Genomic DNA, 23,679 nt, shown 5'->3' on the forward strand with positions numbered 1-23,679 from the left:
TCGGATGAGCTTCGAGGCGGTCTCTAAAGCGCGTGTTATAAATTGCTAACACAATATTCTTAGAAATTAAAAAACTCTTGAATTTTGGATTTTAGACTAGTTTAGGAATACCAAGTTCAGATAAAATACCAGGATTATAATTGACCAAGCTTTCATTTTCAAATCAACAGTGCGAATCGGCTATATAGAAAGCTTATCAATTTTCTTTCTGATATCCACAGGCATAAGAGGTCCACCCTAATGAGAAAACTTTGAGTGCTTTTTGCTATGCCACCAACCTGTATGAGTGAGAGTGTATGTGGGTACAATGGTGGAAATGGAGTGGTGTGTTTTTAATAGGTTGAAAGTCAAACAGCTGTTTGTAAACTGAAAGGAATTTCAACGAAACTTTGTAAAAATATAGTACAGGTGAATCGCATATATACAAGCACAAAACTTATGGGAAAAAACTGTTTGTTTGGAAATTCAAAGATATTGATATGATGAAAAATTATGGAAAATTTGAGTACATACTTAATAACTGAATCGGCTGAATGTGCAGTGTTTTTTGTTTTGACTTTTTGTGTGTTGTGCAATTAATGAAGTCTCTGATTTTAACCTGATGAGAGCTTTCACAAAATTAGAAAAGAGTATTTAATGGTCGACATTACCTACCTTATACACACGCATGAGCACCCACTCTGTGTCGCCGCATATATTTCAAGGAAACGTCGCCAGAGCGCCCAGTGTCGCCACATATTTAATGCTGGATTTGCTCGCTAGATTATTTCAATATTTTTTGAATTGTAAAAACTACAATTTTTTTGATTGAAATATTCTGATATTCTGCGGTAACTCCGGAAAAAACGTTTTTAAAGTCTCCAAGATCAGATGGATATGGAGCAGATGGATAGTTGGCTATATCGACATTTTTAGAACTAATTTCTCTGTATTCTATAGTTGCATAATATAAAGATTGTAAAACAAAATTTTAACCATTTAATAAGTTAAAACAATTTTTACTCAAAAAATAAAACATAAGTGCAACAACTTTAAATGAACATAATTTGCTTGGATTACCACCAAAATGGACAGGATCTCTTCTTATGTGGCATTTGCCAATCAACATAAACACTTCGACCCACTAAACTATGCCCGTTCCTTTTATCGAGCATTGCCTCTCCCATTGCTCTGTCGCAGGCGAATCGCACATAGGCACAGCAGAATAATTGGCCATCACTACGTTTTGTTACGTGTATGGAGTGAATGGTGCCCCGAAGTTTACTCTCGAACGGAGGACAATGAGTTCCCTCTGCCGTTGCCCTTGGTACACAAGTTGTCGTCTCTTCATTGCCCAGATTTTGCCAGTATTTCTTAACTATTTTGGGAATATTCCATTTGGTTTGCTTGATCTCTAATACAGGAAGGGTGAGGGGAACAAAGCAGAGTTAGAGTAAATAAATGCATAATATTGATGGTTGTTTTTTTTTTGTTTTTTAAAGGATACTGGAGAATTTCAATTCGCTTGGCGAATTTATGGACAAGGCTTATTTTATAAGCATTGATGAATTGTTTTTGCCCCCATTGGTAGGTTTTCAGGCATTTCAAAAAAACAAAATATTTATAAATAAACATTATTTCGAATTAAAGATTCAAAATAATCCCGGAGATGAAGAAGCCGGTACCTCATCGAAAAAGGCGCGGGTTGGCAATATTGTCAAAATATTATCAATGATGGCAGTGGCGCTCGATGGCTCCAAAAGGAGCATTCTATACTGCAACGTTGTCCATACTATGGACGAGTACGTATGCGCCGAGAAAATCATAGAGTTAATCAAAAAATTGTTAAAATTTATAAAAGACGCACACATATGTATCAACTAATTTGGTTTGCTTTGTCGTTGATGCCAATCCAATTAATGTGAGAGTGCGAAAATATTTTGTAAATCACAAAGTCCCATTTGTTTGGGATTACTATCATTTCAATGAAGTAATGCTCAAACATGACGGGCACATGGATGACAGATTGTGTCAGGTATACTTCAGGCCGCTGGACATCGAAAACCTCGCAGCAATAGAGGTTTGCGATTTCGGTGTTCCAGCGGACCTGCAGGAGTACTACCGTGTGGAGAAGAAATCCCTGCGAGCTCTCGTCCAAAGGATTCATGAAGCAAACAGGAAGTTTGGATCCTTGGGCGAGAGCAGACACATATCTTTGTCGCATGTTTCCAATATAAGATTAGAAGGGTTTGGGAAAATAGTTTTAGGCGCTTTTAGGGAATATTTTAATTTAGGAAAAATTAGAAATGTAAGTGATAATAATTTAGTGTTAGATGGGGTATTAGAGTTATTATTTTTGTTAGCATTTAAGAGTACTTCTTGTTGTCCGAAAAAATAAAATAAAAAAGCACAATTCAAAAATACAAAGAAACAATAAATTCCAATTCCAATTCCAGTATTCCAATTTCGTTCGAAAGTTGAAATTGCAACTTGCGTCGTGACCGGGCAGCTGAAAATTGTAACGGTTAACGGTTAATTTTTTGCGCACAAATGAGAAGGCAAGTTATTTTGTAAATTCTTCTCGTATTTATTTCTATTTTTATTTATACACTCCTATCTTTTTTTCCAGATGTCCGAGGAAACGAAACGGATTATGCAACTGGCACTGGAGGCTAACCGCAATGTAAGTATTTCGAGAGTTTACTTGTAAGCTGTTTTATTTTTGGTGCTTTTTCCAGGCTGCAAATGTCATAGAAGTGCTCCGTGGAGTTTCGGAGGGTGCCGTTTCGACTCTGAAGGAGCAGATTGCCCTCAGCAGAGAAGCATTTATTCGAATTGCGGAGGTACGTAAATTTCCGACCCCATAAAGTATATATTCTTGATGAGAAGCTGAGTCGATATTGTCCGTCTGTCCGTTCGTTGCAGTGAACGTAATTCCAAAATTACTGCAAGGGTATAAAAACTTCGGCATAGTCGAAGTTTCCATCTAAGTTTCCCATTCTAATTTTTCAAGTTTTTCTTTCTCCCAACAGGACCGGAAGGCAAAGGCAGAACTTGTGCAGTCGGTGCAGGTTCCAATGCCACAGGATCCAGTGTCAGTGTCAGTGAACAAAGCAGAGTTAGAGTAAATAAATGCATAGTATTGATGGTTGTTTTTTTTTTTTTTGTTTTTTAAATTCCGTTTATACATTTATTGCACCAAATATGTGTTAGTTTTTCATTTCTTTATCATTTATTACTTTTGAAACTGATATAGTTTAATATATATGTTAAATGGCTTCTTTTCATTTAGTGTTTAGTTTTGCTTGAAAAGGTTATCTTTCTACATTTTTGTATATATATTCTGTATGTAGTTATGTTATTTATTTTATGCATTTATGTATGTATATATCGATGGTCATCATTTCACATTTAAAGTGAGAGTAAATTGTGTGCAAAATTTATCAACTTTTCATTTATGCATTTCTTTCTTGTAACGATTAAACGAATAATACGCTTATATGAGCATTATACAATTGTTTGTATGTATTTTATTTGTTCTGTATATTTGTTTGAATGTATGTATGTATGTATATGCAAGTGTGTTTATGTACGAGTGTGTGTGTGTGCTTCAAAAAATTATATCCTTTTGTTATATATAATAACATTTCAGAAGAAATTGTAGTATTTTTTAATTATATAAATTTTTTGTGTATGTCCACAACATCGGGTTGCAATTCCACGAAATATGCTATAAATTAATCTAAATATTTAAAAATTACAAACGTAAATTTTTTAAAAATTATTTTGACCATATTTGGTTATGTTTTGAACTAATTTTTGGAATTATTATGTAAAATTGGTAGTCTTAATGAATTAATATTTCTGAAAGTTTTAAAACTCTAGTGAAATTACAACTCGAACATCAGACAGCGCATTTAGTAGATTATAATTTCTTTAGTTCCGCTTTTTTTTTTTTTTTGAATAATAAACCCAACTTTAACTACATTAATTTTTATAATATCTCTATTATGTTTATGATTCAGAATGTTTTATTTGGTTTCTTTTATATGCATTAGGTAAGTAAGTATGTATGTATATAACGTTTTTGGTTTCTTGTTTCTTGTATATATATATATATATATGCATTTGTTTATACGCATACACTTTTAAATTTAACAATTTACGATGTGGGCTTAGGGTAATGATACTTTTTTTGGGGCTTTTTGAGAAGAAGGCATATTCGACAGTGTATGTGTATGAGTGACATTTCATATGTATCAGTTTTGTAGATATAGCATACGGATATATGTAAGTATGTAGTTTTTGTTGTCGTAGTTAGCTAGCATAAAAACAGAAACATAACTACATCGAATTTTTCCACGTTTCTAATTTGTACACACTCAATTTATACATTTACCTATATATTTCCCTTTCCGCTTTTTCGTTTTTGCAAACAATTCTTAACACTTTATAAAATAAAACAAAAAAAAAGAAAGGAAAATTAAATACATTTATGGCAGTTGATTTAAGCGCTTAACGTATTTTATTATCAAGTAGTAAGTAGAAAAAAAAAAAACACGCACAACAGATTTATATAAAAACGAACGAAAACGAAATCAAGTCAATACAAAAATGTCTAATACTGTCTTGCATAATTTTGTATATTGTTTTTAGGCATCTGCGAATATCTTTCGCTCGTATTTCAAGAATGCTTAGTATTTAGTTAACAATAATTTACTATCATTTATTTGGAAAACACAGAAAACCATCTTTAATAGTATGTATGTATGTGTGTTGTATATAGAGTTATAGCATTTGTATTGGGCAAAAAATTTATTTTATTAAATATACTTCATATATGTATGTATTTTTTATCCTTTGTTTAATAAGCACATCTAATACAACGAAATATTTAGGTTTTTTTTGTTTGCATTTTTTAATTGTCATAATTGATATATATATTTTTGTTTTTGATGTTTAGTAATTTATTTTTTTTTGTTGATTTTGCATATCTGTGTATGATATATATGTAGAAATGTCTGAAATACATATGTATGTATGTTACTTGATTTCGATTTGATTACGAACAATAAGAACTGTTTGCTGACGTGGCTGGCATTCCTTTGATTTTCTATTAACAATCTAACACACATACATACATGTATACACGCATACATGCATACATGTATGTGTGTATAATAATGTGAGCGTAAGCCAAAAATTGATTTTGTCTAAAAATTCTATATGGGTTTTCAAAATATTGTTGTGTTTGGTCTTGAATATCCTTGGATTAGCTACAATTTTCAATAAACCTTTTTCTCTACATAATGCATGCTGTTTTTCTTTATGGTCTGATCTTTCTGCACTTAAGTAAATTTATAGCTTGTAGATGTCGCTTAAAGGCCAAAGCCGATGGCTCGTTATACGTTTCCTTTTATTTTATTTGGTTGCGGCGGTAGCAGGAAATAAATTTTATAATTAGAGATTAAATCATTTAATGAGTTGTTCTTTTGTTTTGTTTTGTTTAATGCGTGAGGGTGTGTGTATATACAGAAATAAACATGTATTATATTTAAAATCACAAAAGAATAATAAATATAATTACAAAAATCTAGCTAAAGATTGGCTAACAAATAATATTTTATAAATTGGACAAATAAGGGGAAGGTAGGGAGGCAGGGAGGAGTATAGGGTACAAATAGTTGATAAACTTAAATAATAAATAATTGATACAAAAACTAAATAATCACAATTAACAAATTGTCATAGAGATATTGCAACAAATTAAAATCTAATTAGATTTAGCGTAAAAAACACAAAAATCAAAGGCGAGAGTAAACATTTTGTTGGCATTGACACTTATTCGATATCGAATTGGAAAAACATTATTCATAATGGAATGTATAAATTTTGATAGAAAAATTATAAATAAAATAAGCGATAGGAATATAATAACGATATATATATGTATGTATATATAAAGATAATTAGATAGGAAGATCTAGAGAGCATAGAGTGTATTTAAAGCAGTCATCACTGTTTGTGGCCCATTGTGAGATTCACTTAGTAATGCTGATTGGGGTTGTCCCATTGATTTTAGTAGCTTTCTTACCGGACGTCACAAATGGTCCCACATAATTGCTGGGGAAGAGTCCAGAGAGACCATTGAGTTCTCCACGCCACCATTCCGGCTCATCGCGGCCCAGTACACTGATAATATCGTCCTTATCGAATGATAGCTCATCATCGTTTTGTGCTTTATATGGATAGAGAGCAATAACCTTATCTGAAAAGCGAAAGCAAATATATATACATAATACTATATGGACGTGACTCTTTAGGGGTAAGCATACCCAAAATCTGTTCGGTCATTTCAATGCGACTTCCCGAGACTGGGGTATTACGTCCACTATTGCGTCCACCCTGTAATACTTTGACATAGGTGGCCGGGAACCAACCAATTTGCCTACGACGACCCTTGGCCTGCAATTCACCCTCCCACCAGCCGGAATCGGTCTTTTTGCGTATCATAATCAATTGCCCGCGAGTCAAGGATAGCTGCTCTGTACTGGTTGCCTCATAGGGAGCAATTACTTGGGCAATTTCCGATCGCTTGGCGCGCATTCCCTGCAAAAGAATAAAAGAGCAAAGAAGAAAAGACAGAAGTTAAGGCTTTTAGGGTACTGCTCTGACATAATGTAAATGGAGAAACAGCCAAGCTGCGTGTCATCAACTATTTACGGGTGTCATGGAAGAGGTGCGTGACATGGGTCGGCTATAGCTCTCGGCCGGTTCGCTGCTTTGTGATTTGGATTGTGTGTTAATCTGGGATACTTCAGTGTCAAGATCTTCATGCGTTTCCTCGGCCATTTGCTGAACGGGCTCTGGTTGATGTTGTTGTTCGTGTTGCTGTTGTTGCTGTTGTTGCTGCTGCTGCTCTTGCTGTAGTTGCTGCTGTTGAAGCTTTTGCTGCAGCTCCCGCTGTAGCTCGTGCTGCAGATCGTACTGCTGCTGTTGGGGCGTCTGCCTCTCGGGTTGAGCAGTAGAAGCATAGGCAGAGTTACCATTTAGTGTAGCATCCTGAGTTCAGCATTGGCAATCGCAGACAGCATATAATTATGATGTCGAGATGTCGGTGTCGATATTGGCATATAGGACGAATAGTAGTAGCACATGAAAAGCATTTCGGATTAGTAGTGGATGAGCATGATGGTTGTTAAACACGACAAATTCGCTTTTCAGTATCAGAAAGCGGGGACGCGTGGGTGAAATTATCTAAGTCATTTTGTGTATAAAACTAAACCAAACAGTAATCATGCTTCCTTAATAATTAATTTAAAATAAAATAAACATCTTAAGGTAAAGATTTTTGAATGAACCTCTTAACATTTTGATCAAATGGAAATACTTAAAAAAAAACTCAATTTAGTTATGAAATAGTTAAAAATATGTTTTACAGCTCAGTGACGGACATTTGGGCAAATTTTCTTATTATTACACATCGGTTTGAAAGTTTTTGTCCATAGGTCCGCCACCGACTAGATTAACTTTAAGAATTATAATAAAATCTTTATACTTTTTGTATGTGTATCAAATTGCTTGACTCCTTTTTGGAGTTCCGTCGTTGGCTTGGCTTTTTAATTTTCTCACCTGCTCAGCTGACTCATCTCCGGCGGCCACCTGTGATGGTGGAACAGCTGCAGTGCCCACATCAGCTTTTTGCACATAGTTCGAGGGAAACATGCCAGTGCGGTTACCAATGGTGCCCGTCCACCATTCTCCTTCCTTTTTGATGACCATTACCATTTCACCGGCACCAAAGCTTAGATCACCCTCCTCGGCCGATTCATAAGGATATGCGGCTATATAGTATTCGACATCGCCGGTGGATTCCGCCTCAGGTTGGGCTATTGCCGAAGCGACGGTATTGTCATTGTAACTATCGTTAATGGCAGCGAAAGTATCGGCTGCAGCATCCGGCGGTTCAACTGCTGCCGCATCGTCCTCTAACTTCTCCACATAGGATTCGGGGAACCAGCCGGTATGACCATTTATTTCACCAGCTAACCAACCAGGTTCAGCGTTTTGCTCCAAGGGCACCAGAATAATGTCGCCCGGCACAAATGTTATCTCCTCAGCATTGCGGGCAGAGAACTCATAGACTGCGCGATATTTCACAAATCCCTCTGGAGCCGGGCCACTTAAATCGCTGGCTGCCAATCCAGGAGCCTCAGCAGTGCCGACTGTGTCATTATAGTTCTCAGAGATTACAGCTGCTCCCGTATCGCCCCAAGCTGATGATGTGGTGGTGGTCGAAGCGGCCCTATCCCAGGCCGAACTAATGGTTGACTCATTTTTGCGATTATATTTCAATTCCAAAACCGAAGTGCGCTCCACATCGTATTCCTTATAGAGATCCTCGCATTTGGTAATCAGAGCCGAAAGTTCAGCCTTTAGTTCGGTCATTTGTAGATCGTTGGAATTGATGTCCTCCTTTTTAGTTTCAATCTCTTTGCCAATGTTCTCCACTTTATCTTTAATTTGATTAATCAGCAGCTGCTTGTGGGCAAAGGCTGCGTTAAGCTGCTCCTGCTGGGCAGCTTCTCCCGACAATGATCCACCACTGGCTTTGCTCTTAGCATCCCATTTGGCACGCTCTTGAGTTAGCTGCAATAATTTGGCATTCTGCTCTTTAATGCGCGCTTTCAGCTGGGCCATTTCGCTCATGGAAGTATCACGCTGGGTGCGCATGCCATCAATTACGGATTTGACATTGGTGACGCCGGCACGTGTATCGCAAATTCTTTGCGATAGATCCTTGATCTGCCAAAAGGAAAAAAAAATGTTTATATTGATACCATAATCGATCCGAGTAAAACTCACCTTCTCGTTCAGTGTGCTTAGCTCAACATTCAGCTGAGTATTGTGTGCCTTCTGCTTGAGAACACGTTCCTGCTCTCGTTGCTTTTGGGCGTTCATTTCCGCTATTCTGGCCTGCTCCCATTCCTGTTGACGCTGCTTCTCTAATTCCTTTCGAGCCGCTTCCTTCGCTTCCAGTTCTCTCTTACGTTGCTCTTCCTTTTCCAATTCAATTTCCCTTTGACGCTGCAATTGGCGTTCCAATTCCTCTTGCTGTTTGCGCTCAGCCTCAAGGCGAGCCTTTTCCCGCTTCTCGGTCTCTTCTCGTTCCTTGCGTTCGCGTTCCTCTCGTTCCTTGCGCTGCTGATCTTCCATTACTTTGCGCCTACGATCCAGCTCCACTTTACCCTTTTCATAGTTTTCCTTACGCTTGTCCTCGAAAGATGCTGAAACAAAAGTACACAGTACGATTATTATTAATACAGTGCCAAGAATTTTGATTAAAGAACTTACTTTGTGGTAGTCCGGCCATTGGATCAGCACTAGCATCCACCACACCCCCCTGTGACGATACTGAAGCATGACGCGATGCTGGCTGGGATCCTGGACGTGATATGACACCTGAGACCGAACCAGGACGAGATTTTATCTTGCGCAGATTCGGTGGTACCCAATCCAAAGGCAAAGTCACCGGTATTTTCTCACCGGCCATAGCCTTCTCGCACAAAAACATGGCCAAAATAAACTCTTCGCAATTAAGACGTCCATCACCATCGATATCGGAGAGCGTCCATATCTGGGCCAGAGTCACCTGGGGTAATTTACTCTGAACGAGAACACCGCGTGCCTGTGCTCCGGTTAGAAAACCCGAACGAGTTCGATCATTGGCATTAAAGACCTGAGTGTATTTGCGTTTCTGGGCGGCCTGCACAGCCCATTCCACTCTGTAAAAGATGTGAGAAATTGATTTTAGAAAGCTTTAATTCCAGAATTTTGGTTTACTTACGGTGCTTCAATGGATGGGGCTCGCTCCGAGATGGACATGTGACGACTAGGTGGATTACTTGATGGCGGTGTTGGTCCAGCCGGCACAATGCCAGGTGGGGACACCACACTGGGAGCTGGCACTGCCGGGGGAATGGCGGCAGCCACTGCTGCTGGCGCTGCTACTGTTGTTGCTGCTGTTGGGGGATTCACTCCGCTAACAATACTTTTCAATGGATCTAGCGGACTCATAGAACTGGTAGAGCCACGTGGCGTCATTGAGGGCGTCTTCTGTCCATCAGATGATGCCAGTGATGCCAGTAGAGATGGTGGCAATACTTTTGGAACCTCCATGCCGCGCAATTTAAGATTAATCAGCTTGCAGGCTATGCTGAACTCGTTGATATTCATTTTGCCATCGGAATCAGTGTCGGCCAAAGCCCTAGAAAAACAAAAACAAAAAAATAGTGAAATGAAAACAAATTGTTATCAGCTTTTGTTGAACGCCTCGGACCAAGTATTTGGCATGATAACCACCCAACGCGGACTGACTAGTGACTCACACTTTTTCAACTTACCAGATTTGACCCAAAATCAGTGGCGGCAATTGTGATTGCAGAAAGAATCCCTTGGCCTGGGCGCCGGTAACAAAGCCGCCTTGCGGCTGAAGCCCTTTGAATTGTTCCTGATATTTGAGTTTTTCCCGCTGGGTCACCGCCCATGCATCCACAGCTGGATTCATTTTCGTATTACTTTTTTACACTTTTTGCAATAAATTCACTTTTGATTTCGTCTTCCTTGAAAGTTGCCTCTTGCTACGAGTGTGTGTATTTCTTGCCTCCGCCTCTGACTCCCCCACAAGTGAGTACAAGTATGTCAGTATGTGTGTATCCGTTTCTTTTTTTTTTCTTTCACTGCTCTCCCACCACCCCACAAGTTTTTCACAATGAATTTTTATGGTCTACCTGGAATATACAAAGTCAAAAAAGTAAAAATAAATGTTAAGACATCGAAATACACATAACTCCGCACAGAAAACCACAACAACAGCGCTCAATTCCAATTGGATGTAATTTTTCGTTTTGATTTCTTATCCAAGTAGTAGGCGTTTTTCACTCCGCGACAAAATGTTGAAATTATGGCTCGGACTCGGCTTGAATGTTTTGATTTTCTTCCTAGCTAACGTCATAACTTCACTGTAATTTAAAACAAATTGTAGTTTTTAAGATGGGCGTACTTTGCATTGAGAAGCTAATTCTTTTTCGTGTTATTTTCAAGGAATTTCAATCAATAGTCTCTGGCGTTATCGGTGCAAACTGTCGCTTAATTATCGACCAACGATTTTTGGACATTAATCGACTGCTTATCGATTGTCTGTTAATCGAATACTTTCGACAATGCACAGGCGCAATTTTTCGATTTTATGAACAAGGAAATTGGATTAAAAACAAAGCATTTGGCCAACAACGGCAAACAATATAAATTCTTTACATTCTGAGAAAAATCAAATTTGTATTTAGTTGATACTCTTTCATTCAAGTTAATTTTAGTGATTTCTGGAACTTCTCATGAAGCAGCAGAATAAATGATATAATAAATTATAAATGCTTTCAAATGTTATATAGATTTAACAAAGTGTGAGTCCCCAGTAATAAACGTTAGTTCAAATTGTCCTGCTCTATTGCCTGGGGTAGTGCTGTACTTTCTGTGGGTGGGGCAAACGTAGTATTTCTTCCAGGCTCTTCTGTACTTTGGCTTGGAGGTGCGAACAAAGTACTTTCTTTCGATGTACTTTCGGTGGGTGGGGCAAATGTAGTATCTCTACCAGCGACTTGTGTACTTTCGGTGGGTGGAGCAAATGTAGTATCTCTACCAGCGACTTGTGTACTTTCGGTGGATGGAGCAAATGTTGTATCTCTACCAGTTACTTGGGTTGGTGGCTGTGCTTCTTCCTCTGGTTGTTTCTCCGTTGAAGTTTCCATAGAGGCAGTCGCATCTAACGTATTAACGCGAGGCTGTTGTGTGGGTAACTGCGGCGGATGATTCAACACGGTGACGGAATCAGTACAATCATCCACTTTATAAATGCCCACCAAATGATTGGCTAATTCAAACATATTCACCCGAAGTGAGACAATAATAAATTGGGCATTTTTTGTGCGCTCCTGTAAAAAGGTGAAACGTTAAAATTAAGACAAGAAAATTTAAACCTATCATATTCTCACCTTTATATAGTAACCGACAATGGATACATTTTTGAAATCGAGCGCCGCATCAATTTCATCCATAAAGTATAACGGCGAGGGTTTATAGTAATGCAAAGCGAATACCAATGCCAAAGATGATAGGGTCTTCTCGCCACCAGATAGATTAGATATATATTTCCAACTTTTTTTGGGCGGACGCACAGTGAAATTGACACCTTCGTTAAATGGATCCATAGAATCGACAAGCTCGAGTTCGGCATCTCCGCCCAAAGTGATCATTTGATACATTTCCTTCAACTTGTGAGTTATAATTTTGAAACCAGCTATAAATTCAGTATACCGACGCCTACGGACCTCCTCATATTTGTCCCGCATTTCGTTACGCTTGGAGGTGATGTCTTCCAAGAAGCGTACGCGATCCAAATAAATATTACGCTTCTCATTGAACTCGCCGATGACACCCAAATTTGGTTTCTTTTTCAATTGCTCCTCTAGCAATGTTTGCTTATACTGCATATCTTCCAATGTCTCGGCCTCGAGTTCCTCTTCATTGAACGTCTTAAGTTCAGCGGACTGGGATTCTGTTTCACCAGGAATCTCATTAAGTTTAAGCGGTTTCAATTGTGCCTGCCATCGGGGTATATCTGATTTGACTTCGTTCATTTTAGCCAATGCACTTTGCAATTTCGTTTCAATCTCAATGCGTTGAATATTACGTTCATTTTCTTGCTTGCTCAACTCATCAATACGTTTCTTCATATCGGAAGACTGCGACTTGGCATTACCAATGGCCTCTTCTGCTTCTTCGGCCTCTTTTTCAAGCTCCTCTCGTTTCTCCTCACACTGTTTTCGTTCTTCGTTGAGCTCACGCAATCGGTTTTCAGCAGTTTTAATATTATTCACGAGATTTTGATTACTAGCATTGAGTTTGTCCATATTTCTTTCAGCCGTAGCCAGGGCCACATTCAATGAACGCACATTGGCTGCAAGTTTCTCGATTTGCGTGTTGATTTTCTTAATTTTTGCCTCAATTGGCTTCACATTCTCATTACGCAACGCTTCATATTCCGCTTGTATTTTCTCAATAACCGAACTCATAGTTTCCTCGGCTTTTTGGGCTTCTTCCAGTTTCTCGGAGGATTTTGCAATCTGATCCTCCCGTTGCTTAACGGCCTGAGCATCGGTGGTCTTGGCGAGCATGCGCTGACGTTGAGCCTCACATTGTTTCCGACTGCTGGCCATTTGCTGCTCCAGCGAGGTAATACTGACACCTAAACGTTTGTAATCTGTTTCGGCTTTTTGGAGGTCTCTTTGCAAAGTCTGAACCTCTCTTTCAAGACTTCCCTGCTGCTCCTGGCAAAAGCTGATGCGTTCTCGTAGCTCCTCCGCTTGCATATTCATTTCCTCAATAGCTTTTTGTGAGACTTGAGAGTTTTCGGCGGACTCCACGGTCTTGGTGCGGACTTGAGTGCCCATGCGTCCGCGAAACATTTGTGTTCCGCCTCCGCTCATGGTGCCAGCCAGTTCAATTATGTCACCGCGCAACGTGACAACACGATAACGCATAGCGCCATAGGCAATTCGCGAGGCGTCCTCCAAATTATCACATACTAATGTGTCCTTCAAAGCGAAATAAAAAGCCGTTTTAACGCGTTCATCTTCCACCTGAACAAGATCGAAGAGGCGTGGAACATTCTCTGGACTATCCACAATAGAATATATATCAGCAAGATTTTAAATGAATCGAAAGGTCTGCAATCACTTACGTTTGGATTCTGCTATTAGCATTTCTCCGATGATTTTCCATTTTATCCAGAGTAATAAGCGTGGCCCGGCCAACATTGTGTTTCTTTAATGCTGCTATAGCCTCCGCACCAGTTTCATAGACGTCCGCCACAATGTTATCCAAACGGCCACAGCAAGTCGATATGGCTACATCATATTTGGCGTCAATGCCTCCCAAATTACCCAAACGACCATATATACCGGGAAGCGAGCCTTCCATTTTGAGCCGCATCAGAAAATCCAAGACTTTGTTATTGGAACGTTGCGCCTGCATGCTACTGGAGCGTTCATTGATCTTGAAAAGAAATACAAAAATTTAGACCCAATATTGGAAAGGGTGGAGATTTTGAATGGAGACCAACCTGTTCTTTTAGCTTGTTGCGTTGAAGAGTCATGTTACGCTCTTCTTTGACCAATTTATCAAGCTCCGCCGTTTTGCTGGCTATGTCAGATTTCATGCGCGGAATGGTCTCGCTCAACTCATCCAGTTGGGCTCGCTTTTCCGTTAAACTCTTTTCGGACTCCTCGAAGGAACTCTTGAGCGACTCGTACTTGCGTGTCTCGGTTGTCTCCACTTGCTTGAGTATTTTTAATTCGGATTCATGTAGTTGTAGCTCTGCCTTAGCCGAATTAACCTGTTCCTTAAGGCCAACTAAGTCGTCGCTGCATTTGAGCCGTTTCTCGGTTAGCGGTTCACTCTTATTTTTTAGCTCATCCAATTGTTTCTCCAATTCCTCGTTTAAAGTTACTTTTTCCCGCTCAAGTCGTTCCAATTTGTGATTGCATTCGTCTATTTCTTTTTGATTTTTCTGCGGCAAACGTTGCAATTCTTCCAGTTCCTTTTCATTCTTTTCAATCTGAGCCTTATCCTTCTTACGCTGCTTATTGGTGCTCTCCATGGTGCTCTGGACTTCAGTGCAGACACGCTCTGCATTCACAAGCTTCTTTTTGATAGCCTCCCGTTTCTTTACTAAAGCCTCATAGGCTCTAAGAAAAATAAAAACAATTCGTCGATAATAAAAAACACAATTGTGAGTAAAAGGACTAGATGAAACTTACTCAATTTCCTTTCGAATGATTTCCTCTTTTTCAGTTCGCTCTTTTTTCAGCGCCGCTGTTCCCTCGTCGTGTGTCTTCAAATCCTCAGTGCATGACTCATGCTCCTTGGTGTATTCCTCAAGCTTCTTTTTTTTTAGACTAATATACTTTTGGGTGACCCAATTTTTAGTACGTACAAATTCGTTCTCTTTTCGCAAGTACTCGACAGCCTCGTTAAAAGGTTGCTCCAGATCCTTCATCTCGCGTTCAGCTAGTTTGCAGCGATTATGCTTCTCTGTGCGATCAGTTGTCAGTTGTTCCACACGCTGATTGATCTGCGCCAGTGGCTTTATGTAACGCACAGTACCTACAATGTCCTCTAGATACTCCAACATGCCAGTCTCATTCTCACTCTGACCTTTGGGCTTCATCATGGCAATGGACTCAACCTCGCCCTGAAGTATCAAAAAACGATTATGCTCCAGGTCGACATTGTGGTTCTTTAGCAATTTGGCTACATCTTTGAGTTGAGCTCGCTTGCCATTAATTTGATAGTATGAGGAATTATCTCGCATGGCCGTACGTTCCACAACAAATTGCGAATTGGAAACGGTTTCACATGTGCCATCACCGTTGTCCACCACGAGCTCAAAGTGAACAGCCACCGAGCAGCTGTTGAGTTTGGGAAACATGGATGACGAGTGGATCAATGTGGAGACACGTTTGCATCGTATACGATTTGCTCGACAGCCAAATACAAACATCATGGAGTCAATGACGTTGCTCTTGCCACTACCATTTGGTCCAATAATAGCAGAAAATGATTGATGAAATGGACCCAATTCCACTCCTCCGGCATAGCTCTTAAAATTTTGATTCACAATCTTCTTTATGATCAAACGAGATCCAGTACTCTCCATGGAGCAATATGGTGGAACGGGTGGCGGTATATAAATATCACCAATTCGTGTACCACCCTCCTCATCATCGAAGATCAGTGCTTCGTCCAAAGCATCAAGTGCCGAAGCATCTGCGGCTTCTTGACTTTGGATCGGTGGCGGCGGTTCAGGCACGCGGAATTGACCACTAGGCCGGCTCTTCATCGCGCCTTTGACAGGGCGCATTTTATAACTTTCTTTCAATTGAATCTGTGATCTCTTGCTTTAAATAATTTATTTTGCTAGACGCCGTGAATTTTCAGCGCCAAATAAACTGGCGACGCTATGACAGGGTTGCCAGGGTTACTACCTATGTCAGTGTTAGACGTTAGTTTTGAATACCTGTCACAAAATGTTGAATTTCAGTGTGGACGTATGTTTGCGTATGATTTCATTGCAAAGTGATTTACATGCTTCAATTTCAAATTAGATTGTACATCGTTTTAGCTGCAGGGTAACTGACTCGTGAGATGGCGGTAATATTGAACCCCTATTATTGTGGAACCAAAATAGTGGTAAATCGTTGGCAGTCCTTATTCGATTTCTGACCAAATTACTCCACTATCACACCACCTATCGCAAAAAATTATCGAATATTCAATATTCGGGCAAAATAATATACCGATATAAATATATTATTTTTCGCAAAAATATCGATATATTGATATATTTTAGACAGCCCTAATTATTAATTTTGTCACCTCTAATTCTTTCCTTTCCACGTGTGACGACAACTGGTAATATCCGCTGAGGCACTTTTGCAAAGGTTTTTTCAAATTATTAAACAATGTCGGAAACTTCAGAAGACGAAGCCCAATTGCACAACAGCGACGAGGAAGAAGAGGAGGATTTAGAGAGCGACGATAATGCTGATGAAGAAGATGAAGAGGGAGACAATATATCTAGCGAAGAGGGTGCTACTACGGCGGAGAATGGCAGCGAACAGAAGTTAACTTGGAAAGATCTTGTATGGTTATTTCTATTTGCTGAATGTGGCTTGTCTAATTCAGTGTTTTTCCATACATTCAGGGACTCAACGAAACTTTGTGCCAGGCCTGCGAAGAGCTAAAATGGAAGGCACCCTCCAAAATCCAAAAAGAGGCTATTCCAGTAGCATTGCAGGGAAAAGATGTAATCGGTCTAGCTGAAACGGGTTCTGGGAAAACGGGGGCCTTTGCTCTACCCATATTGCAGGCTTTGCTAGAGAATCCACAGCGTTACTTCGCCCTGGTGCTAACGCCCACTCGAGAATTGGCCTTCCAGATAGGTGAACAGTTCGAGGCATTGGGTAAGTAAAAAATTAATCCATTTGAGAAATACTCTTAAAGCCAAACACACAATGATGTTAAAACCTGATTTGATTTTATGTTAAATATGAAATTATTATTTATTTATATTCGTCACTACCTCTGAGTTTTATGAGTCTTGATATCAAGATCCAACCATTTCAAATACACGTGGTAAAAGTCTACCTTACTATTTTCAGGCAGCGGAATTGGCATTAAATGTTGTGTTGTTGTCGGCGGTATGGATATGGTCGCTCAAGGGCTTCAATTGGCCAAAAAACCTCACATTATCATTGCCACACCTGGAAGATTGGTTGATCATTTGGAGAATATGAAGGGATTTAATCTAAAGGCTATCAAATATTTAGTCATGGACGAAGCCGATAGAATTTTAAACATGGACTTTGAAGTGGAACTCGATAAGATCCTCAAAGTGTTGCCACGTGAGCGTCGAACATTTTTGTTCAGTGCCACAATGACAAAGAAAGTCAAAAAGTTGCAGCGTGCGTCTCTTAAGGACCCGGTTAAAGTGGAGGTCTCGAACAAATACCAAACAGTTGAGCAACTGCAGCAATCCTATCTCTTCATTCCCGTCAAGTATAAGGATGTCTACCTTGTTCACATACTGAACGAACTGGCCGGCAATAGCTTTATGATCTTCTGCAGCACATGCAATAATACCGTAAAAACAGCCCTGATGTTACGCGCCCTTGGACTGGCAGCCATTCCACTGCATGGTCAAATGTCTCAGAACAAACGATTAGCTGCTCTCAACAAATTTAAGGCGAAAAATCGTTCAATACTTATTTCCACGGATGTGGCTTCGCGCGGTCTGGATATTCCCCACGTGGATGTTGTCGTAAATTTTGATATACCAACCCACAGTAAGGACTATATTCATCGTGTGGGTCGGACAGCTCGTGCCGGACGTTCGGGAAGAGCCATCACCATGGTCAGTCAGTATGATATTGAGCTGTATCAGCGAATCGAACATCTGTTGGGTAAACAGTTGCCACTCTATAAATGCGAAGAGGATGAGGTAATGGCCTTGCAAGAGCGGGTGGCTGAGGCCCAACGAACAGCCAAGTTGGAGCTAAAAGATATAGAAGAAAATCAGAAAGGCGGTGGCAAAGGACGAAAACGAGGCGCTGGAGATAATCAGGACGACTCTGAACACTTTACTGGAGCACGCAAACGTATGAAGCCGATGGGGGGTAATGTAGGATCAGGGGGTAAAAAGAACTTTGGTAAGAAGAATTGGAACAAGGGCAAACAAAAGAGATAATAAATTAATGTTAAGGCTTATAACGTACTTTAAGTTTAATTTGTAATAACAAGAAATACAAATAAGAAAATATAGTATCTCTTTTTTTAATTATTCTGCAATTTCAATATTTTTTTCTTTTGATCCAATATACGTAATTTCGTCCAAGTTTAAGTAACGCTTTAATATCAGTTAAATTCCTTAAGATCTCATAAAACAACCTGAGAAAACTAGGATCTTTGACCAAAAATATAGAAAAAATGGTAATGGTTTCCCCAGAAACCTTATATTATTTAAAATCCGTAATCAGAATTCATATAAAATTATTTACCATTGACATTATGCTTTATTTTGCTTTCATTTAACAACACTTAATATAAATATCAAGTTTCGATTCAATTTCTTCGGTCTTTTATATATATAATTGATACAATTATTTTTAACATTTGGTGTGTTGTGGATAGAATGGAAAAAGGATTTAAATGATTATGGAGATGATTTGACTAATTATTGTCTTGTATCGATTTTTTGTTTTTTTGGGTGAGATAATAAAAGAAATGTTTGCATTCTATATATTAATTTTAATTTTATTCGCACTTTATCATCGTTATCAGACATTTTCATCTTCTATATATCATTGATTTTTTCGGATTTGTGTATTATCTTATGTGAGTGTTGTGGCAAAATCGCAAAGAAAAAACATGATCAAAATTGCAGGCATTTTGAAAAAATATCGTATAATTTTTTTTTTTTTGTATTTGTATAATATAAAACGTTTTGTTTTTGCACACTTTCTGCTTGACACTAAATAAAATCATAAACAATTCGACAAAAAAATTTAAATAACAATACCATAAGTTGATTGCTTATGAGAGTGTGTTTGTGTAACTATGTGTGTGTGTGTGTGTGTTTGGGCAGGGAAGGGGATATATTTTAGGAGGGATAATTAAGTAAGTAGTTGCCTAATGGGCCAACTCCTTCATGCGGTTGAGAGCACTGCCAGCCTTGAACCAGCCAATCTGCAAATCATTCAAAGTGTGGTTCAGCTTAATCTTTTCCACCTTGTCGCCGTTTTTGATTTCGCAGTCCACGGGTTTACCAGGAGCCAAACCATTCAAGTTCAACAGCGAAATTTTGCTAGTTGGTTGAATCTGTCGGTGGGGAAAAAAAAGAAAATGAGGGATTAAAGTAACTATTTCAAATGATGGAATGGATTAAAAGTTTCACCTTGTCGTAGTCAGCAGGATTGGCAAAGGTCAGAGGAAGAAGACCCTGCTTCTTTAGATTCGTCTCATGGATACGGGCAAATGACTTGACAATTATGGCACGTCCACCCAAATGACGTGGTTCAAGAGCAGCATGCTCGCGAGAGGAACCCTCGCCGTAGTTCTCATCGCCAACAGCCACCCATTTGATGTTGTTGGCCTTGTAATCGCGGGCAACATCTGGCACTCCACCCCAGGAACCAGTGCGCTGGTTCTTAATGTTATTCATTTCGTTATTTTCGGAATTGGTAGCTCCAATAAACATGTTGTTGGAGATGTTGTCCAAATGACCACGATATTTTAGCCAGGGTCCGGCAGCTGATATGTGATCAGTGGTGCATTTTCCTTTGACCTTGATAAGCACAGTCAGATCGGTCAAATCCTTGCCGTTCCACTTGTCAAAGGGCTCGAGCAGCTGCAAGCGTGCCGACTTAGGATCGACAGCAACCTTTACATTGTCACCACTTGCTGGTGGAGCTGTGTATGTATCCTGGCCGGGATCGAAGCCCTGGGCTGGCAGCTCATCACCGAAGGGAGCCTTTAGCTTGAATTTCTTGCCATCCGAGCCAGTCAGCTCGTCAGTAAGGGGATTAAAGTCCAGGCGACCAGCAATGGACAGAGCGGTAACCAATTCAGGGCTGGTAACAAAGCAATGAGTCGCGGGATTGGCATCATTACGTCCAGTGAAGTTGCGGTTATACGAGGTGACAATTGTGTTCTTATCGCCCTTCTTCACATCCTTACGATCCCATTGACCAATGCAGGGACCGCAGGCGTTGGCGAGAACAGTGCCGCCGAATTTATCAAACACCTCTGAGATGCCATCACGCTCAATGGTGGCACGAATCTGCTCAGAGCCGGGTGTTACATTGAATGGAATCTTCGACTTCAGGCCATGGCTCATAGCGTCCTTGGCAATGCTGGCACAACGACCCATGTCCTCGTAGGAAGAGTTGGTGCAAGAGCCAATCAGACCCACACGGATGTCCAGAGGGTATCCGTTCTTTTTGGAGTTGGCACCAAGTTTGCTGATAGGATGGCCCAAATCCGGGGTGAATGGACCATTCACATGGGGTTCCAAAGTATCCAAATTAATTTCAATGAGTTCATCATACTCGCACTTGCTATCGGGCGAAAGGATCTTCTCTTGATATTTTTGCGCCTCGCTGGCAATACCGCCGCGGCCAGTGGACTTCAGATAATCGGCCATACGCTTATTGAATGGGAAGAGCGAGGTGGTGGCACCAATCTCAGCACCCATGTTGCAAATGGTGGCCATGCCTGTGCACGAAATCGAATCAACACCCTTGCCGTGGTATTCAATAATGGCTCCGGTGCCTCCTTTGACGGTCAGAATGTCGGCCACCTTCAAGATGACATCTTTGGGTGAAGTCCAGCCGCTGATCTTGCCAGTCAGATTTACACCAATGACCTTGGGGCACTTCAACTCCCATGGGATGTCGGCCATAACATCCACTGCATCTGCACCGCCGACACCAATGCACAGACCACCCAATCCACCGCCGTTGGGCGTATGCGAATCAGTGCCGATCATCAACAGACCGGGGAAGGCATAGTTCTCCAGAATGATCTGGTGAATAATTCCACTACCGGGCTTCCAGAAACCCAGACCCTTTTGAGCACAGGTGGAGGCCAAGAAATCGTAAACCTCACGATTCAAATCCTTGGCACGAGCCAAATCCTTGGGTCCACCAATTTGGGCCTCAATCAAGTGGTCACAATGCACCGTCGATGGAACGGCAACCTTCTTCAAGCCCGAGGAAATGAATTGCAACAAGGCCATCTGGGCAGTCGCATCCTGCATAGCCACACGATCGGGCCGGAGACGCAGATATGATGTGCCACGCTCAATATCCTGATTGGCGGGATCATCCAAATGCGAGTACAAAACCTTTTCAGACAAAGTCAATGGTCGATTCAGGCGACTGCGAACAACATCCAAACGCTTGCTTAGCTTCTCATAGGGCAGAAAGACATCCGAATCAAATTTGGAAAGAGCCACCTTTGATGCACTGTAGCAGGAGGCATGGAATTGGCGCACCATCGGATCAGACACCACATGTTTGCTCAGCCTACAGACCTGATAAAATAGACAAAGAGAATAGAATGTTTAATACAATTGATCAAATTAATTAGCATATATACTGGAAATTCGTTCGATCAATGGTGGGAAAACTACAGTGAAGATTAGTTTAAGCGAAAGTAATTTAAATAACTAAACTTCAATTCATCTTAGGTAGCATCTACTGTTAAATTTTTTTCTAACAACATAATAAACACTTAATAAACACGTTCACGAGGTACTTTTAAATGTTATTATTAACTAAACTCGAAGCGATCACCTTATCGAAAATGGCAAAACGATAAGATTGATCAATTTAGATCAGGTGTCATCTGCCTTTTTTTAGATTACGAAATGATCTTAATATGCAAAGTGTAAAGTAAAGCCTTTATTTAGATTACGAAATTAACTTAATATGTAAAGTAAGTATTCCAAGAAGGGGCTAATTAATACAAAGAACAGAGTCAATTAATTTAGTATTTGTCTGTCTGTTATATAAACTTTTGCTACTTAACAAATTTATCCACGAATGCAAAAAAAAAGAAAAAACTTAACAATGCCAGCACGTGATCGAAATCAGCAACAACAACCAATTAAACAAATAAAACGACAACTTGAATTCAGTTGCATCAGCAGGAGGCAGAAAGGTCATTAACTTGTTGGTTACACGTTAAGAGAAGCCGTTCCTCTCTAGAATTTACTCGATGACGTCGAGAGGGATTCCACTCAATCGCAAGTGCAAGCCTTGTGTTTGCACTTTATAGACTATGTAATACTTCTATGGAAAATTTCGTGAAAAAAAAACAAAAACAAATCTCTATATATAGATCTACTATCTGACTGCAAGCTAAGAACACGTCAAAGATAAGAAGATATATTGCGGGGGATATAACTAGTAGTGGCTTGTAGTGAGGGTGGGGGGAACTGCTCCTGGTTAAATAACATAATTCTTACATAATTACTACAAGTTGCAAATTAAAACGGACACCACTCCCCCGCTTTTGAAGACTTGAAGAATTATACTATATGCATATGTGTATAGAAATATGCTATATTATACATATACATATATGTATGTAAGTCTGTTTGTGTGTGTTTTTGATGTGGGTTAGGTAACAACATTTTGACTTCGTTTTTTAGGTTAGATAAGGCGAATGCAAAAAATTGATGCTTCAATTCACTTTGAATGATATCCTGCATATTATATTAAAACAAACACATTTATAAACACATATTTTTTCACAAATTTCCAGCGAATCGAGATCCGTGTTAGTGTTCGGCTGTTATTTCAGTTTGGTTTGGTCTTTTGTTTTTGTTTCTATTTCTATCGGCGTACCTGGGCCTGAGCGTTAATCAATCTCGCAGCCATTATAAGGTTGTAATTTATTTATTTCTTAATAGTCGAACAATTTTCGAATTAATTTTTTACCCGTTGCGTTAAAATTTTCAGCCCTCTCAGCCGCAAAATTCAACACAGACTCATTCTGATTGGAAAAACAAAAGAGACAAACTGTTAATGTTATCCGCAACCCTCTGTTAACCGACTGTTAAGTTTTTTGCACTTTTAATTTTCTAGCTAGTTAGTAACTATTTTAAATAGCACATATTCTAAAAAGTATATTGAGTATTCTGGCATTCGATCTTTACTGTGTTCTTGGAAACTTGTGCTTTCTCGCCAAAGTCGGCGCATTTTTGGCATATTTTATATGGGGAAAATCATGGGTGGTCAACAAAAATTTAATTTTCTCGAAAACTGTTTACACGTTTTCATTAAAGTTTCTTGGGGATAAAAATTAAAATTCTAGCATTCAATTGTCATTGAGCTGTGACGTAACTTGCCCATTTTCATAAACAAATTGTAAATATATAAATGCTCGGAGTCCCGCAAAAGTAAATAGTGGCGCATTCAAGTCCGAAATAGGGTCCAAGTCAAGAATAGCGGGACACCGACGATTTTTAAATAGTTTCAACAAAATCCAATTACAGGATTTACAGGACTTTCAATACAA

General features: G+C 39.6%; 4 protein-coding genes across 7 annotated transcripts; 1 reads left to right on the plus strand and 3 right to left on the minus strand.

Annotated features, from left to right (window-relative positions):
- Positions 1-1,031: 1,031 nt before the first annotated feature.
- Positions 1,032-11,116, minus strand: LOC6646611 (intersectin-1). Of its 3 annotated transcripts, none has more exons than XM_023178162.2 (10): positions 11,042-11,116; positions 10,383-10,769; positions 9,827-10,246; positions 9,334-9,764; positions 8,845-9,266; positions 7,612-8,784; positions 6,703-7,041; positions 6,315-6,588; positions 6,074-6,247; positions 1,032-1,393 (listed from the first exon to the last, which is right to left on the minus strand). In XM_023178162.2, the coding sequence occupies exons 2-10, from the start codon at positions 10,544-10,546 to the stop codon at positions 1,056-1,058; spliced, it is 3,735 nt and encodes a 1,244-aa protein (XP_023033930.2). In that variant the 5' UTR covers positions 10,547-10,769; positions 11,042-11,116; the 3' UTR covers positions 1,032-1,055. The 3 variants fall into 3 exon arrangements, with proteins under 3 accessions (XP_023033930.2, XP_023033932.2, XP_023033931.2); XM_023178163.2 differs by lacking the exon at positions 1,032-1,393 and adding an exon at positions 5,186-5,392; XM_023178164.2 differs by lacking the exon at positions 6,703-7,041.
- Positions 11,117-11,296: 180 nt separating this feature from the next.
- LOC6646610 (structural maintenance of chromosomes protein 4) lies at positions 11,297-16,223 on the minus strand. 2 transcript variants are annotated; one of them, XM_023178149.2, is made up of 6 exons: positions 14,856-16,223; positions 14,159-14,783; positions 13,778-14,091; positions 12,030-13,713; positions 11,665-11,969; positions 11,297-11,616 (listed from the first exon to the last, which is right to left on the minus strand). In XM_023178149.2, the coding sequence occupies exons 1-6, from the start codon at positions 15,956-15,958 to the stop codon at positions 11,463-11,465; spliced, it is 4,185 nt and encodes a 1,394-aa protein (XP_023033917.2). In that variant the 5' UTR covers positions 15,959-16,223; the 3' UTR covers positions 11,297-11,462. The 2 variants fall into 2 exon arrangements, with proteins under 2 accessions (XP_023033917.2, XP_023033916.2); XM_023178148.2 differs by having other exon boundaries at positions 11,297-11,969; positions 14,856-16,222.
- Positions 16,224-16,469: 246 nt separating this feature from the next.
- Positions 16,470-18,444, plus strand: LOC6646608 (probable ATP-dependent RNA helicase DDX47). The gene is made up of 3 exons (XM_002069249.3): positions 16,470-16,739; positions 16,802-17,060; positions 17,259-18,444. The coding sequence occupies exons 1-3, from the start codon at positions 16,560-16,562 to the stop codon at positions 18,341-18,343; spliced, it is 1,524 nt and encodes a 507-aa protein (XP_002069285.1). The 5' UTR covers positions 16,470-16,559; the 3' UTR covers positions 18,344-18,444.
- A 444-nt stretch (positions 18,445-18,888) lies between these two features.
- On the minus strand, positions 18,889-23,148 carry LOC6646607 (probable aconitate hydratase, mitochondrial). Its single transcript, XM_002069248.3, has 3 exons — positions 23,007-23,148; positions 19,550-21,688; positions 18,889-19,473 (listed from the first exon to the last, which is right to left on the minus strand). Exons 1-3 carry the CDS (start codon positions 23,037-23,039, stop codon positions 19,285-19,287), a joined length of 2,361 nt encoding a protein of 786 aa, XP_002069284.1. The 5' UTR covers positions 23,040-23,148; the 3' UTR covers positions 18,889-19,284.
- Between the last annotated feature and the right edge of the window lie 531 nt (positions 23,149-23,679).

The sequence above is a fragment of the Drosophila willistoni genome (assembly GCF_018902025.1).
Source record: "Drosophila willistoni isolate 14030-0811.24 chromosome 2R unlocalized genomic scaffold, UCI_dwil_1.1 Seg167, whole genome shotgun sequence".
Classification (NCBI taxonomy): Eukaryota; Metazoa; Arthropoda; class Insecta; order Diptera; family Drosophilidae; genus Drosophila; species Drosophila willistoni.

What these genes read in the sequence shown, in the direction of transcription:
- LOC6646610 (XM_023178148.2), bottom strand. Translation starts at nt 15,958, where the DNA reads ATGCGCCCTGTCAAAGGCGCGATGAAGAGCCGGCCTAGTGGTCAATTC. An exon ending in ATCATTCGAAAGGAAATTGA is followed by an intron (nt 14,784 to 14,855) that starts GTAAGTTTCATC and finishes TATTTTTCTTAG; the next exon opens with AGCCTATGAGGCTTTAGTAA. An exon ending in GCTAATAGCAGAATCCAAAC is followed by an intron (nt 13,714 to 13,777) that starts GTAAGTGATTGC and finishes TATTGTGGATAG; the next exon opens with TCCAGAGAATGTTCCACGCC.
- LOC6646611 (XM_023178162.2), bottom strand. Translation starts at nt 10,546, where the DNA reads ATGAATCCAGCTGTGGATGCATGGGCGGTGACCCAGCGGGAAAAACTC. An exon ending in AATGGCCGGACTACCACAAA is followed by an intron (nt 9,267 to 9,333) that starts GTAAGTTCTTTA and finishes CTTTTGTTTCAG; the next exon opens with CATCTTTCGAGGACAAGCGT. An exon ending in TAAGCACACTGAACGAGAAG is followed by an intron (nt 8,785 to 8,844) that starts GTGAGTTTTACT and finishes TCCTTTTGGCAG; the next exon opens with ATCAAGGATCTATCGCAAAG.
- LOC6646608 (XM_002069249.3), top strand. Translation starts at nt 16,560, where the DNA reads ATGTCGGAAACTTCAGAAGACGAAGCCCAATTGCACAACAGCGACGAG. An exon ending in AGTTAACTTGGAAAGATCTT is followed by an intron (nt 16,740 to 16,801) that starts GTATGGTTATTT and finishes CCATACATTCAG; the next exon opens with GGACTCAACGAAACTTTGTG. An exon ending in TGAACAGTTCGAGGCATTGG is followed by an intron (nt 17,061 to 17,258) that starts GTAAGTAAAAAA and finishes TACTATTTTCAG; the next exon opens with GCAGCGGAATTGGCATTAAA.
- LOC6646607 (XM_002069248.3), bottom strand. Translation starts at nt 23,039, where the DNA reads ATGGCTGCGAGATTGATTAACGCTCAGGCCCAG. An exon ending in TGATTAACGCTCAGGCCCAG is followed by an intron (nt 21,689 to 23,006) that starts GTACGCCGATAG and finishes CTATTTTATCAG; the next exon opens with GTCTGTAGGCTGAGCAAACA. An exon ending in ATCCTGCTGACTACGACAAG is followed by an intron (nt 19,474 to 19,549) that starts GTGAAACTTTTA and finishes CCCCACCGACAG; the next exon opens with ATTCAACCAACTAGCAAAAT.